Here is a 17400-nt window from a genome sequence, read left to right on the forward strand (position 1 = left end):
CAGCCACTGGAGGTGGTCAGGAAAGCCAAAGCAATGAATTTGCGTAACCTTCATTGACTTTATTGGGAATTATGTATACAGCATAGCCCCACGAGCAGCACTGGAGTCACATAAAGAGTAGTAGTGCACCCAAAATTAAAATTCTGGGCCGAAACCGAAAATTTAGAAAGTGCTGAAAACTGAAACCAAAACTGACCCAAATCTCCCAGCAGGTTGTGCTATAGATCAATAATATGCAACCTGTGGCTCTGTAGCTGGGGCAGGAGTAAAACTCCCAGCAGGCAATGATAACTACCAGCAATGCAAAAGGGGCAGTAACACAATAAAGTGCATGTACCACTATAGTACACCTTTGGCTGTCAGGACATGCTGGGAGTTGTTGTTTTGCAACAGCTGGAGGCACCCTGGCTGAGAAACACTGGTCTATGGAGCCTGTCTAGTGCAACTGACCAGAGACCACGGCAATCTGAGGAGTGAAGCACATAAACACATTCTTCTCCCCATCTGTTCTTAAAGGAAAACTCCAGTGGAAAACATTTTTTTTTAATCAACTGGTGCCAGAAAGTTAAACAGATTTGTAAATTACTTCTATTTAAAGTGTACTCAGGTAGAAAACAGACATGGTGCACATCTACAATCTTGTGCAATGATCCAATTGCTTCTCAGCATAATATCAAAACTAACAGCTTGTTAGTAAACGTTTTGATCAAAAAGTACAAAGCCCCCTCGCCACGTCAAGGCCACCTATTTAGAGTGGGTCCCTAACGTCCCTAGCATAAAATGGCGTAGCACTGGGCGGCGACCACCACCGCTGCGACACCAGTGCCCACAGGGGGAACGACCCACTGGAAGAGCGGCCCCAATGCCACTCAAACCAGTCTATGGGTCGCACCTCCCTGCAGACACGGCACCACTGTGTTTTCTATCCCCTCATTTTTTAGTTTGAACATGTGTCTGCACTCTTCCCCACCCCCTCAGCCCAACCCTATATAAGTAGTAGTTAGCTACACAAGGGCCATTTCTTTCCTAGCAGCCTCCCAGTCTGACTGGGAGAGCATGGTAAGTGAGCTATAACATCTTGTTCCCATTGGTGTGGTGCTGTGCGGCGTCCGTTGCTGCCGTGGCGCCGTGTCTGCGGGGAGGTGCGGCCTATAGACTGGTTTGAGTGGCGTTGGGGCCGCTCTGCCAGTGGGTAGTTCCCCCACGTGGGCACTGGTGTCGCGGTGGTGGTGGTCACCGCCCGGTGCTGCGCCATTTTATGCTAGGGATGTTGGGGACCCACTCTGAATAGGTGGCCTTGACGTGGCGAGTGGTTGTACTTTTTGATCAAAAATGTATACTAACAACTTGTTAGTTTTTGATATTATGCTGAGAAGCAATCAGATAATTATACAAGATTGTAGATGTGCACCATGTCTGTTTTCTACCCGAATTCATACTTCTATTTAAGCATCTTAATCCTTCCAGTACCTATCAGCTGCTGTATGCTCCACAGCAAGTTCTTTTCTTTTTGAATTTCTTTTCTGTCTGACCACAGTGCTCTCTGCTGACACCTCTGTCCAGTCAGGAACTGTCCAGAGTTACATCGTTTTTTGCACCATTTTCTTTCTAGATACACTGGCCCAGTAAAAATGCTAACAAACCTGCACATATAATGAGTTTTGATTGTTCTTGTTACCTTGATTTGTATTAGTTTTGTCCAATGCAAGGGGAATTGTATTCTGCAACTGCATGTTCATCTGAAAGACAAGAAAACAAATGAATAACTTACGTTTATTAAAGGGGTACACTTTGGTCGAATTTTTTTTTTAAATCAACTGGTCCCAGAAAAATAAACAGATTTGTAAATTACTTCTATTTATTAGCTGCTGTATGCTCCACAGGAAGTTATATAGTTATTTTCTGTCTGACCACTGTGCTCTCTGCTGACACCTCTGTCCATGTCAGGAACTGTCCAGAGTACAAGCAATTCCCCATAGCAAATCTCTCCAGCTCTAAACAGTTCCCAACATGGACAGAGGTGTCAGCAGAGAGCACTGTGGTCAGACAGAAAGGAAATTCACAAAGAAAAGAACTTCCTGTGGTGCATACAGCAGCTGATAAGTACTGAAAGGATTAAGATTTTTAAATATAAGTAATTTACAAATCTGTTTAACGTTTTGGCACCAGTTGATTTTAAACATTTAGTTTCCACTGGAGTACCCCTTTAAAGCCGACAAATCTGCAGCAATGTTTGATGTCATCTTGTCTGTGTGAAGCTAAATCTCTGAGGAATGTTTCCAGTACCTTGTAGAAAGTATGCCATAAAGAATGAAGGCAAAAGGGGCTCCAACCCGGGACTAGCAAGGTGTACCTAATAAAGTAGTCAGTGAGTCATTGCCAAATGTTAAAGGGGTGCTCCGGTGGAAAACTTTTTTAATTTTTTTTTATCAACTGGTGCCAGAAAGTTAAACAGATTTGTAAATTATGTGATTACGAGAGATGTCAGCTCACCCGATCCTCCGCACGGCAATATGAAGCCTCCAACTTAAGAAGAAATGTGCAAAAAGCCAGCGGTATGCAAAACTTCCCCTTTATTGAATTCCAAGATAAAACCTCGACATGGAAACGTCTCAAATAACAATCGATAAAACCTCCTGGACAAGCAACATGACGCGTTTCAGGTCATGTGACCCTTCATCAGATGCATGATGAAGGGTCACATGACCTGAAACGCGTCATGTTGCTTGTCCAGGAGGTTGTATCGATTGTTATTTGAGATGTTTCCATGTTGAGGTTTTATCTAGGAATACAATAAAGGTGAAGTTCTACATACCGCTGGCTTTTTGCACATTTCTTCTTAAATTTGTAAATGACTTCAATTAAAAAATCTTAATCCTTCCAGTCCTTATTAGCTGCTGAATACTACAGAGGAAATTATTTTCTTTTTGAAACACAGAGTTCTCTGCTGACATCACGAGCACAGTGCTCTCTGCTGACATCTCTGTCCATTTTAAGAACTGTCCAGAGTAGGAGAAAATCCCCATAGAAAACATATGCTGCTCTGGACAGTTCCTAAAATGGACAGAGGTGTCAGCAGAGAGCATTGTGGTCATGATGTCAGCAGAGGCTCCGTGTTCCAAAAAGAAAATAATTTCCACTGTAGTATTCAGCAGCTAATAAGTACTGGAAGGATTAAGATTTTTTTTAATAGAAGTAATTTACAAATCTGTTTAACTTTCTGGCACCAGTTGATTTAAAAAAAAAAAAAAAAAAAAAAGTTTTCCACCGGAGTACCCCTTTAAGATTCCTCCCTCTGATTTCCCAGAGGTTATAAGATGCTCATGCTCAACATATACAAGGCATCTTTGGATTCCCAATGACCAGTGTAGGCCCCTTTATGCCTCAAGTACATTCAAATCCTAATAGATTACCATACACCACTGAGGTTCACATATGGCATACTTGTACCTTTGTAAAAATTACATATATTTTCCTGTTATTCTTCCAATTTTAAGCAAGGAACCAGTGAGACTACCACTAATTTAACCCTTTCACTGCCAATATTTTATCTTTTATTTTTACATAAATATAAAACTTTATTAAATGTTTTGCTGACATTTTTCAATACACACAAGTATTTCATTAAAATGAACTTTTACTATAAGGGCAATCCAAAGAAAATAAACAATTCTGCCATTTCTTGGTCCCTTAGATGAACCAAACTAGAATTTGTTTTTAATATCATGTATACATATGTCTGCCCTTTAAGGCTATGTGCACACACAGTATTTTGAGACTCGTTTGGCTTTGGAAAAGTAAATTTTTACAGGCAAATATAAGTATGAAACCTTCAGACATTTTTCTAGCATAGTGTGTGAACATAGCCTAAGACACTGTAGGACTTTGTATAACACACGCTTGCTTTCCTTTAGGGTAGGGTCACACATAGCACATCACAGCAGGTTTCCCGTAGCTTAAATTTTGCTTGCAAATTTTTTTGGTTGCGAAATTACGTAAGCAGAATTTCCTCCATGGAAAAACGCAAGTGGAATTTTGGCTGCGAGAAACCTGCTGCGGTTGTGCTAAATGTGACTTGCCACATAGGCTGGGAAACCTATAGATCTCATATATTTCTGTATACTCAGTTCACAGGGAGTTAAAGGGTTGCTCCATTGGAAAGATGGGGGTTTAGTGGAGAAAAAAATACTGCATGACCAATCTTTTTATTCCGCTCAACTCCCCAAAAATACGGTACATCTGATGGACCCCATTCTACTTAATGGGATTAAATCTGGACCTGGCGGTGTCAGTTGTGCTCCGGCCCGTTTAGGGTCCATTTTACGCAAAAATAAAATTAAAAAAACCCGAGCAGACCCTGAACCAGTCAGAGCACAACAGGCAGTGTGAGCCTAGAAAGTGTTTATCCATGTAAGGATCCACATGAAATGTACAAGAACCAACAAGATGAATAGAAGAAATTGAAGGGTTCTTCTGAACGTTCTTCACGAGTTATAGAGTATGTCCCACGATCTTGTTAAATTTTATAATCCCCCCAGTTCTCTGCCCCCATCATGATAAACCACCCCCTGCCTTTATTTTTATTATTTGTTAGTTTTCCACCTTGATATTCCTCTGTATTTTCTGCTCAGTCTCAGTCAGATTCACAGACTGGGAAGGGGCGTTCCCCAGCAGGCGTGACATCATATGAAGCCATACAGGGGAGAACTTCCTCCCTCACTCTGCTACACACAGCCCAGAGCAGTTCAGTGTGAGATGGGCTATGATTGGATAAGGCTACACACACCCCCCTCAGCATTCCAGACAGCATTTTCTTATTTTTGACTTCTGTCAGGCCAACAGAAGTTCCAACTTTGTGCATGAGAAGGGGGGGGGGGGGGGGGGGGGATGTGCTTTGGACAAGTATGGAGACACCTAGTGGCAGCTTTTCTAAACACAAAATAAAACACAGAAAACTTCTTTTTTTTTTTTTTTTAAACAATGTAGAAAAGATTTAGAAAGATTTTTTTTATTTATCATAAGGAGTGCAATAGCAAAGATTGGTTTTAATGAGGTGCCCATATAAAGCCCATTTGGGCATTCAACTTTTTGCTGCTATAAGGGTTTGGCTTAAAGGGGTACTCCAGTGGAAAAAATATATATATATATTTTTTTAAATCAACTGGTGCCAGAAAGTTAAACCGATTTATAAATTACTTCTATTTAAAAATCTTAATCCTTACAGTACTGCTGTATACTCCAGAGGAAGTTCTTTTCTCTTTGGATTTCTTTTTTGTCTAACCAAGGTGCTCTCTGCTGACACCTCTGTCCGTTTTAGGAACTGTCCAGAGTAGGAGCAAATCCCCACAGCAAACCTCTTCTGCTTTGGACAGTTCCTGACATGGACAGAGGTGTCAGCAGAGAGCTGTCCGTTGGCTGTCCGGGCATGCTGGAAGTTGAAGTTTTGCAACATCTGGAGGGCCACAGTTTGAGACCACTGTCTTACAGTTTTCTAATCCCATCTTACCTGTCTCATAGTAATCGTAGATTTTCACTATGGCTGGTTTCAGGTCCTCGACTTTATTATCTTGTTCAACAAAGAATGAAAGATTGACAGAGTCTTGTCCCAGCTACAAAGAAAAAGATGGTGAATATGGCTGATCTGGAGTCAGAAATCCATTGTGTTAGCTATACCTCAAGGTGGGAAAATGGTTGCATAACAGCACATTTAAGGTAGGTTTCTACACAGATTTTTTTATGGCGTTTTTTGGATAACTTCCACTGCATTTTTTCAGCTAGAAGTGGATCCAGTAAAACAGAGAAGTATTCAGTGGTCCCTCAAAATACAAAATACGACGGTAATCCGTTCCAAATGGACCATCGTTTGTTGAAACCATCGTATGTTGAGGGATCCGTGCAATGTAAAGTATAGGACAGTAGTCTACAACCTGCGGACCTCCAGATGTTGCAAAACTACAACACCACAACAGTTTTGCAACATCTGGAGGTCCGCAGGTTGAAGACCACTGGTATAGGAAGTTGTACTCACCTGGCCCCACAGCTCCGGACCATCACCGCTCGTCACCGCTGCCCCGGATGTCGCCGTCCATCGCTGTTGCCGCGTCCCCGGGGTGTCCCCGACACTCTGGCAAGGCCTCTGCTTCCCCGGCGTCCTCGCTCTCCGTCGCCGCTATCACGTCGCTACGCACGCCGCTCCTATTGGATGACGGGACGGCGTGCGCAGCGACGTGATGACGTCGATGGAGAGCGCTGACGATGCAGGGGATCCCGAAGAGGACGCTCCGGAGCCCGAGGACAGGTAAGTGATTGTCAGCGGACCACATGGGGCACTGTAAACGGCTATCCGGTGGCAGCTGAAGCAGTCTGCGCTGCCGGATAGCCGTTTATGTGATGGCCGCGACATACAAAAGCATCGTATGTTGATGCTGCCTTCAACATGTGATGGTCTCTGAGAGGCCATCGTATGTTGAAATGATCGTATGTCGGGGCCATAGTAGATCGGGGGGGGTCACTGTAAGTCCTTCCTTTATATGTCCTATTCCTTTTGAATCCACTTCTGGCTTTGGCTCAAAAACTGCAGTGGAGGTTCTCCAAATATATATATATAATATAGACAAGCATTAGCAGTACTTATCAGCTGCTCTTCTAGTGAATGTCATGTATGTGATCTCACCTCCTGCAGATACAAGGTCACCATGTCAATCTGGATTTCACTTCTTTTTATCAATTTCTCCTTTTCTAACTGTGAAGAAAAAAGGATCAAAGTTCAGGTTATAGTTAGAGATGAGCAAACCTTCAAAAATTCTATTATTCTCGAGTAAGGATCGACCGATTATTGGTTTGGCCGATATTATCGTCTGATAATCACGATTTTGGACATTATCGGTATCAGCAATTGCCTCCCCCATCCCCGGTTTTATAATTACCTGTTCCCGGGGGCCAAGGTCCACACTACTTCTGGCTCCTGCTGCGTCCTGCGTTACGCTGTGCGCAATGACGAATGATGTGACGCGACGTGATTTCACCGTCAGTGCGCACAGTGACAGCTCAGGAGGACGCCACCGGAGCCAGATGTAGAGTGGACCCCGGGCCCGGTAATTATTAAACCGGGGATGGGGGAGGCAATGGGGCCGATATCGGTCAATCCCTATTCTCGAGTCTATAAAATAATCGCCCTGACTTACTGCAAGTCTTCAACTTAGTCATCCATCTCAACTCTAGTATGATATCACTGGAGACTATTACAACTTAAAGGGGTACTCTTTTTTTTTTTTTTTTTTTAAATCAACTGGTGCCACCAAATTAAACAGATTTGTAAATTACTTCTATTTAAAAATCTTAAACCTTCCAGTACTTATCAGCTGCTGTATGCTCCACAGGAAGTTGAATTTCTTTCTGGAATTCTTTTTAGTTTGTGCTCTCTGCTGACACCTCTGTCCATATGAGGAACTGTCCAGAGTACAAGCAAATCCCCATAGCAAATCTCTCCTGCTCTGAAAACTTCCTTAACTGTTCTTCCTTATGCCTCTGATTTTACAGTATATACATATAGTCATACACATTTTTTTGTGGCATTCTCTGTATTAAAGTGGTACTCCGCTGAAAACATCTTATCCCCTGCCGCTGGGGACTCCCGCAATCTCCGCTGCAGCACCCCTGTCATTTGGTGCCCTGACTGGTGATGCCAGCTGCCACACCCCCTCAACTCATGTCTATGGGAGGGGGCACACTGCTGCCGGCCCTGAGTTCGCGGGGATAAAATGTTTTCAGCGGAGTACCCCTTTAACCCCTTAAGGACGCAGGGTTTTTCTGTTTTTGCATTTTCATTTTTTCCTCATCACGACGCTTTCAATTTTGCACATAAAATTCCATATTATGGCTTATTTTTTGCGCCACCAATTCTACTTTGCAGTGACATTACTCATTTTACCCAAAAATCCACGGCGAAATGGAAAAAAAATTAATTGTGCGACAAAATTTAAGAAAAAATGTAATTGTGGAACTTTTGGGGGCTTCCGTTTCTGCGCAGTGCATTTTTCGGTAAACATAACACCTTATCATTATTCTGTAGCTCCATACGATTAAAATGATCCCCTACTTATGTAGGTTGGATTTTGTCGTACTTCGGGAAAAAATCACAACTACATGCAGGAAAATGTATATGTTAAAAATTCTCATTCTAACCCCTATAACTTTTTTATTTTTCTGTGTATGGGCCGGTATGAGGACTCATTTTTTGCGCCGTTTTCTGAAGGTTTTATTGGTACCATTGTTGTATTGATCAGACTTTTTGATCACTTTTTATTCATTTTTTCATGATATAAAAAGTGACCAAAAATACACTATTTTGGACTTTGGAATTTTTTTGCGCATACGCCATTGACCATGCGATTTAATTATCAATATATTTTTATAGTTCGGACATTTTTGCACGCGGCGATACCACATATGTTTATTTTTATTTACACGTTTTTTTTTATGGAAAAAGGGGGGTGATTCAAACTTTTATTAGGGGCTAAATGACCTTTGTTAACTTTATTTTTTTTTTTTCACTTTTTTTTGCAGTGTTATAGCTCCCATAGGGACCTATAACACTGCACACACTGATCTCCTATGCTGATCCCTGCAGAGCCATAGCTTTGCACGGATCAGTGAGATAGGGGCTTGATTGCTCAAGTCTGTAGCTCAGGCTTGGAGCAATCAATCGACGATCGGACGCCGCGGAGACAGGTAAGTAGACCTCCGCCTGCGTCCCATCTGATCGGAACATCGCGATTTTATCTGACTGACTGAGCATCCGGGAAGCGTTTACTTTCGTTTTCAGATGCGGCGGTCAACTTTGATCGCCGCGTCTGAAGGGTTAACAGCACGCGGCACAACGATCGATGCCACACGCTGGACCGACCCGGTGTGATGCGGGGTCACGGCATGAACCCGTTTTAAACACCGGGACCGGGGGTAGGGCATACAGGTACGCCCTACGTCCTTAAGGAGTTAAAGGGGTACACCCGTGGAAAACTTTTTTTTTTTCAAATCAACTGTTGCCAGAAAGTTAAACAGATTTGTAAATTGCTTCTATTAAAAAATCTTAATCCTTCCAGTACTTATTAGCTGCTGAATACTACAGAGGAAATTCTTTTCTTTTTGGAACACAGAGCTCTCCGCTGACATCATGACCACAGTGCTCTCTGCTGACATCTCTGTCCATTTTAGGAACTGTCCAGAGCAGCATATGTTTGCTATGGGGATTTTCTTCAATCTGGACAGTTCCTATAATGGACAGAGGTGTCAGCAGAGAGCTCTATGTTCCAAAAAGAAAACCATTTCCTCTGTAGTATTCAGCAGCTTATAAGTCCTGGAAGGATTAAGATTTTTTAATAGAAGTAATTTACAAATCTGTTTAACTTTCTGGCACCAGTTGATTTAAGGAAAAAAAAAGTTTTCCACGGGAGTACCCCTTTAAGCTGTAATTTAGAAGGAAAGTCTTCATGAGTGTTCACGTACACAGCCATGAGCCATACCATTTTTATTTAGGTCCTATGGTGGGATACCCTATTGAACCCCATAGGTAAAGATATATTCTCCCTAAAAGCATTGCTGCAAGGAGAAAATATCTCACTGTATATGAAGTCTAATTGAGCCTTTACAGCAGTGAAGTCTATATGGCGTGGTAGTAAAGGAGCTGCCAAGGCTATGTGCTCTAGAAATATGACGTATACAGTGATCCCTCAACCTACAATGGCCTCAACATACAATAGATTCAACATATAATGGTCTTTTCTAGACCATTGTAAGTTGAAACCAGACTCAACATGTACAGACAGTCCAGATCTGCGAAACATGTCAATGGCTGGAAGAACCAACCAATCTGAATGGGCAATTTACTGGTAAAACACCTGTATTACTGAAGCGTATGCACTGACTGATGTCTGGTAGCGCCCCCTACAGTACAGGGAGGTACTACATGTTCTTTACTACTCTTTACCTGTACCAGGGTTACCTGCTCCTTTGGAAAACAGGTAAGGGCGACTCCATGTTACTTTTAGGATATTGCATGTACTGTACAGGACCCTGAAGAAGCTCCTGTCCTCTACATAAACCAGTGTTTCCCAAGCAGGGTGCCCCCAACTGTTGCAAAACTACAACTCCCAGCATGCCCGGACAGCCTTTGGCTGTCCGGGCATGCTGGGAGTTGTAGTTTTGCAACAGCTGGAGGCTCCCTGCTTGGGAAGCACTGACATAGACAGTGATTACAGCTCCCAGCAGATCTTTATTACTTTTATATGTAAGAAATTGCTTTATCTATATTAGTTATCTACTTATTTTTCTTTAATCCTCACTTTTTCCTATTTTTGGATGACATTTTGGGGGCTTCAGAACCAATTACCAGGTTTCCATAGCGTTCTGATCTCAACATACAATGGTTTAAACCTACAATGGTCGTCCTGGAACCAATTAATATTGTAACTTGAGGGACCACTATATTATGGTATATGACAATTAGGGGGTAAACCAGGAACTTACTTTTCTCACTGTGCTCTTTATTGGAATGTATCCCGACAGCATCTTCACATCTATAACAACCATGTTGGATATTTCCCGAGAACCTTTATATCTAAGTAAAAATACCAAAAAGTCGCCCTTATTTTACAACAGGACAAATTGACATAGGAATAGAAAAACATTCACATATACAGTAGATTGTATGATATAGCGTAGACATGTATAGGACAGCGGGGGATACGCACTGAGCAGTGATTTGGATCTCCAGCTTTGTCACTGGGTCTTCTACACATCCACTCGATTGAGCCTCCACTTTAATTGCAAAGGTTTCTTCTTGTCTCGGTGGAGGAACATTGTATCTCAGGACTGTCTGTTAGATTAGGAAAATGGGTTCAGATACAAAAAAAAAGACTATAGATCAGTGGTCTTCAACCTGCAGACCTCCAGATGTTGCAAAACTACAACTCCCAGCATGCCCGGACAGCCGTTGGCTGTCCGGGCATGCTGAGAGCTGTAGTTTTGCAACATCTGATGGTCCGCAGGTTGAAGACCAGGGGTCAAGTCCTCGGGAAAAAAAGTGTGGGAACTCACTTAAGATTTCCACTTAAAGGGGTACTCCGCCCCTAGACATCTTATCCCCTATCCAAAGGATAGGGGATAAGATGTCAGATCGCTGGGGTCCCGCCGCTGGGGACCCCCGGGATCTACCATGCAGCACCCGCCTTTAGCGGCTTCCGGATCCGCTGGAGGTCCTCAGCTTGAGTCCATCTCGACCACGAGGACGGAGCATAGTGACGTCACGGCTCCGCCCCCGTGTGACGTCACGCATCCACCCCCTCAATGCAAGTCTATTGGAGGGGTGTGACAGCTGTCACGCCCCCTCCCATAGGCTTGCATTGAGTGGGCGGAGCGTGACGTCACACGCGGGCGGAGCTGTGACGTCACTATGCTCCATCCCCATGATCACCAGTAATCAGACCTGGAGCGAACACGCTCCGGGGACTGATTCTAATGGGGTCCTTTGGATAGGGATAAGATGTCTTAGCGCTGGAGTACCCCTTTAAGGGCTGGTCCTGCAGGACTCCTGCTAATGGGAACAGGGTTCCTGCTGTGGAAAAAGTGCAGGAATTCCGTTCCCATGCGTTCCTGCAGGACTTGAGCCCTGTTGAAGACCACTGCTATAGATGGTAGATCAGTAAGGAAAGATGAGGGGAAACGTTAACTTACTTGCACGTAGACACAACCGCTCCCTGAAGATCTCACTATATACTCTCCAGGTACAGTCGGTAGTGATTCACTTTGCAGAAGGAGCCGGTTATTGTTATTTACATGGAACTGTTTAGTAAATTCGGTCCTGGAAGCTACTGTCACCGTTACATCTCCTTTGTCACTGAATGTGACCTCTGCATACTTAGCCAAAGCTTGAAGAGCCACCACCGTGTCCTGAGGAAAAAAGTGTGTTAAAGGGGTACTCCGGTGGAAAACTTTATTTATTTATTTATTTATTTTTAAATAAACTGGTGCCAGAAAGTTAAACAAATTTGTAAATGACTTCTATTAAAAAAAAACAAAAAAAAAACAAAATCCTTCCAGTACTTATTAGCTGCTGAATACTACAGAAGAAATTCTTTTCTTTTTGGAACACAGAGCTCTCTGCTGACATCACGAGCTGCCAGAAAGTTATACAGATTTGTAAATTTCTTCTATTTAAAAATCTTAATCCTTCCAGTACTTATCATTATAGTTCTTTTCTTTTATAATTTCTTTTCTGTCTCACCACAGGGCTCTCTGCTGACACCTTTGTCTATGTCAGGAACTGTCCAGAGCAGGAGCAAATCTCCATAGCAAACCTATCCTGCTCTGGACAGTTCCTGACATGGACAGAGGTGTCAACAGAGAGCACTGTGGTCAGACAGAAAATCAATTAAAAAGGAATGAACTTCCTGTGGAGCATACAGCAGCTGATAAATACTGGAATGATTATAATTTTTAAATAGAAGTAATTTACAAATCTGTTTAACTTTCTGGCACCAGTTGAATTAAAAAAATGTTTTCCACTGGAGTACCCCTTTAAGGAATAATTTTTCCAATTTCGTTTTTTCCTCCTGAACTTCTAAAAATCCTAACACGTTGAATTCTGTCCTTCATATAGGGGCTTGTTTTTTGTGTCACTAATTGTACCTTGTAATGAAATCACTTATTTTATAATATAATTTGCAAGGGAAAACATTTTTTTTTGTGGGGTGAAATAAAAAAATGCCATTTTGCAACTTATTAGGGCTTCCAATTCTATGCAGTGCACTTTTCGGTAAAAAGACACCTAATCTTTATTCTATAGGTCCATACGGTTACAAGGATACCCAATATATGTAGGTTTCATTTTATTTTACTACTTTAAAAAAAATTATATCTACATGCACCAAAATTAGGATGTTTAAAATTGTCATATTTTGACCCCTATAACGTTTTTATTTTTCTGCATATGGGGCTATATGAGGGCTCATTTTTGTGCCGTGGTCTGTAATTTTTATTGGTACCATTTTTGTTTTGAAGGGACTTTTTGATCGCTTTTTATTAATAAAACTGATACCAGTTGGGACCCACTGGGTTTGAAGCGTCCTCCGCTCATGAGAATGCTTTAAACCCCGGTAAAGGGACTCAGGGCATACATGTACGCCCTGAGTCCTTAAGGACTCGGGTTAAGGAACGTACCTGTATGCCCTGCATCCTGAGCTGGTAAAAATATCCCATATGTGGCCCTAGAGCGTTACGTGCCTCACACAGGCCTCAGACATGACGGAGCACCTATTGGATTTAGTTTTTTCCTTTTATTTGGGATATTTTATAGGCATCATATCAAGATACAGAGGCCTTGGGGTCCCAAAATATTTTTGCAAGACAAATTGATGTTTTCATTGGTACAATTTTGGTGTACACGTAACACTCTGATCTCTTTTATGCAATTTTTTATTAGGTGGTATGAATAAAAAAATCTGTTCTGACACTATTTTTTTATTTAGTTTTTCACTGTCATTCCCAATACAATATAAAAGGCATGTTATCTTTATTCTGTGGTTTGTAGGATTACAGTGATACCTCATTTATATACTTTTTCATGGTTTATCCCATTTATGTCACTATATTCTGTAACTGTAACTTTTTTTTTTCCCAATACAGTTGTGTGAGGGCTTGTTTTTTGCAGGGTAAGTTGCGGTTTTCAAAGCCACAATTTTTCGGTGTTCACCATGCAGTATAAATTACATGATTATTTGATTCTGTAGCTCAATACGATTATGGTGATACCTTATTTACGAACTTTATTTTATGTTTTATTATATTTATACTATAAAAACAATTTGTTGATTACAAAAAAAAACTATGTTTACCAATCACCATTTTCTGAGAGCCATTTTTTTATTTTTAGAAGTTGATGTTTTTAATGGTACTACTTTTGGGTACATGTCATATTTTGATGATTTTTTATTTTAGTTTTACAGAGGCGATATTAACATAAAGCAGTACATTTGGCAAGTTTTTTTAATACATTTTTTATAGCGTTCATCATTAGTGTTAAATAACATGAACATTTTATTTATTGGGTTGTTACGAATGTAGCCATACTAAATATATATATATATATATATATATATATATATATATATATATATATGTGTATATATATATATATATATATATATTTATTTATTTATTTATATATACATATATTTTTTTTTTTTTTTTTTTTTACTAAAAACATAATTCATTTTGGGCAGAATGTAACTTGTGTATGTTTATGTATTTTGTATTTATATGTGCAGTTTATTTTAACATGTATTTATTTATTGATTTGTTTATTAAATTTTTAGCTTTTTAACTGTCCCACTAGGGGACTTGATACATATAATACATTGCAGAACAGATAATTAATGCAATGTATTATTCCTAGCAGTGTTACACTGACAGGCATAGTAGCAGACAAAACCAGGAACCCAGAGGTTGTTCTGAGGTCTCTGGTTGCCATGGCTACCATCAGGACACCAAGTTTGCATTACGGGGTCCAGTTCACCCAAATCAGTATGACTTTTATTTACCATCACTAGACTGATTTCAATGTACAATGCTTTGCCTATTGCAAAGCATTGTGCAGTGTGATGTGGCAGGAGGCAGGTAAGGGGACCCTCTTCTGCCATTTTAGCTGATCGGACCGAAGAGCCAACTGAACTAGCCAGAATGTACGATTTAATTATTTGATCCCGGAGTCACTAGTGTTGAGTGTTTGGTGCTCATAGTAGCTGACACTCGACACTATAAAATGAGCGCAGCTCCTGTGCTCACTTCAAAGTCACTTAACGCTGTAGGGCGTACATTTATGCTAGGTTGGAGATTCCATAGATATTCTCGTTGTAATGACTCTGTAAATTAACCTGTGTGGTATTGGAAATACATAATATTTCCCATAGTCTTCCATTTGCTCAATTGCTCCCTTTGCTTTCTTTCAGGTGGGCCTAGCATCAGTCCCCGGCCGAAACAACTACGTCGCCATCAAAGGTATCACCAAAACAGCAGACAATGCAGCAATCCTACAGAGAGAGCGACGGATACTCATGCTGGCCCGAGACTGCCCGTTCCTGTGTCACCTGTATGCTGCACAGCAGTCTCAGGACCATGCCTTCTTCATCACCGAGTACCTGTCCGGCGGCAGCTTGGAGGCTTTACTCACAATGTGCAGCAGTCTAAACATCGAAATAGTAAGATTCTACACAGCAGAGATTGCATGTGGCCTCCATTTCCTTCACAGACAGAACATCGTCCACCGGTAAGTATAAACTTCCTTGTCATGTTGTGAATAAGGAATAGGAAAGAGGCCTCCAATACCAGAGAAGATCCAGTACTCAGGTATGGGTTAAAAATCTTCCAGCTTTATTTTGAATATATTGAAATGTCCAGTGGGCTACAAATTAAATAAAAACCAACGCGATTCGCTGATGTCTTTTTCAAGGCTTAAAGGGGCACTGTCATTTAAAAAAAACTTTTTATATTTTGTAGTACTACTGATAAAATGACTTTTATTAAAAATACATTTATTTAAAAAAATAAAAATGTTACTAAAAAATAAAAAATTAACATAGCCGCCACTAGAGGTCATCTATCTTTATGCAGACAGACTACTCTGTATTTTGCAGCATACTAAATACCATAAAGCATGTTGGTATCCAGTATAGGAGATCACTGCTGCACCACTGCAGCCTTCAGCTGTTCTGAAACTACAACTCCCATGATCGAATTTGTAGTTTTGCAACAGCTGAAGGCACCACTGCTCTAACACAGTGCTTTAGAAAAAAAAAAAGTTCCAGCTGTTGTAAAACAACGACTCCCAGCATGCTTGAACACCCAAAGCTTTTTTCTGACTCCTGAATGACAAAGAGGCTGATCATACATTCATGAGTATGTGAAAGCTGAATGACACATATAGTAACAGCTATGTTGATTAGCATCCAGCTTTACTAGGAACAGATAGAACATATGTGCATAAAAACTACTGTGCTTTTATCATTGAAATTCTTGCACTAATTTATAAAGATCTATTTTTAAATTTACACATTTAATATTGTATATACTCACCATAATGTCTTAGGAATACTGCAGGCAAACTCCAATAATCTTCCTCTCTGTGTAACATGTACAGCATGAAACCAGAGAGGAAAGGGTTACAGGAGGGCAGTGATTTGCAGACTGCCAGGCTGCTCCCAGACTCAGAGCAGATGCCTCATCCACAGTGAGAGAGAGAGACGCCCCTTCCCCAAGGCAAGAAGACAAAGGAAGTGAGCAAGATATGAATGCTACTTGTTAGGGATATATAGGTCCTAGACCCATAACATTTATAAATGTTTATTATCAGGATTAGGTACTGAGTAACATTTTTTATTTTTTTGGCACAATGACAGGTACGTTTTAAAGTAATGGCCCTCGACACGATATAAATAGTATATAAGAAAAAAGAAAAACCTTTTTGTTTGTGCACCTGTGTAATCACCGACACTTTCAAAGATACAAAAAAATAACTCCTTATTGACTAACATCATTTTGCAATAAATAAACAATAAAGATAAACAATAGATAAGTATAATATAATGGGATACCATGATATTAATAATAATTTAAATGATAATAATAGTATACATAGATAACATAAATCCCACCATATGAACTAATGTTATAAATCCTGTAATATAGTGGCAGGAGTAAAAAGGCAGCACACAAGAGAGATCCAGCGAGGAGGTTTAATAGAAATACATTATGTCACGCCCCCCTCCCACAGACTTGCATTGTGGGGGCGGGGCGGGACATCAGATGGGGGCGGAGTTGGGACATTACAATACTCCGGCCCCATAGTCGTGACCCAGCAGACTCGGAGGCTGCAGCGCTACATGCAGCTCCCAAAGGTGCATGCGAGTTGGGACCCCCGCAGCGGTGGGACCCCCGCGATCAGACATCTTATCCCCTATTCTTTGGATATGGGATAAGATGTCTTAGGGCCGGAGTACTAGTTTAAGACCATTGGGAATTCTAGTATCCATTTTTAATATCCACAAGACCTCCCTTGGACATCCCATTAACCGGTTACATCTAGGTGGTGAGCTGTAAAAAAATCATTTTTCCTTCTTTATTGTAAATAATCCACCCAACTTTCCATCAGTGAATTTTGAATTATTTTACTATTGTTTTTTATTTACCAATCTTTTTTCTTCTTTAATTGCAGAGATGTCAAGCCAGATAACATCATGCTAGATCGAGATGGACACATCTGCATCATAGACCTCGGACTTGCCCAAGATGGCGTCACCTCCTCCAACAAGATCCAAGGAGTGACGGGCACATTACTTTACATGGCCCCAG

General features: G+C 41.1%; 1 protein-coding gene across 1 annotated transcript; it reads right to left on the minus strand.

Moving 5' to 3' along the window:
* Nucleotides 1-1592: 1592 nt before the first annotated feature.
* Nucleotides 1593-12651, minus strand: LOC130283126 (alpha-2-macroglobulin-like). Its single transcript, XM_056532316.1, has 7 exons — nt 12631-12651; nt 11731-11946; nt 10749-10873; nt 10525-10615; nt 6674-6742; nt 5507-5609; nt 1593-1739 (listed from the first exon to the last, which is right to left on the minus strand). The coding sequence occupies exons 1-7, from the start codon at nt 12649-12651 to the stop codon at nt 1690-1692; spliced, it is 675 nt and encodes a 224-aa protein (XP_056388291.1). The 3' UTR covers nt 1593-1689.
* Between the last annotated feature and the right edge of the window lie 4749 nt (nt 12652-17400).

This window comes from Hyla sarda, chromosome 7 (assembly GCF_029499605.1).
Source record: "Hyla sarda isolate aHylSar1 chromosome 7, aHylSar1.hap1, whole genome shotgun sequence".
NCBI lineage: Eukaryota > Metazoa > Chordata > Amphibia > Anura > Hylidae > Hyla > Hyla sarda.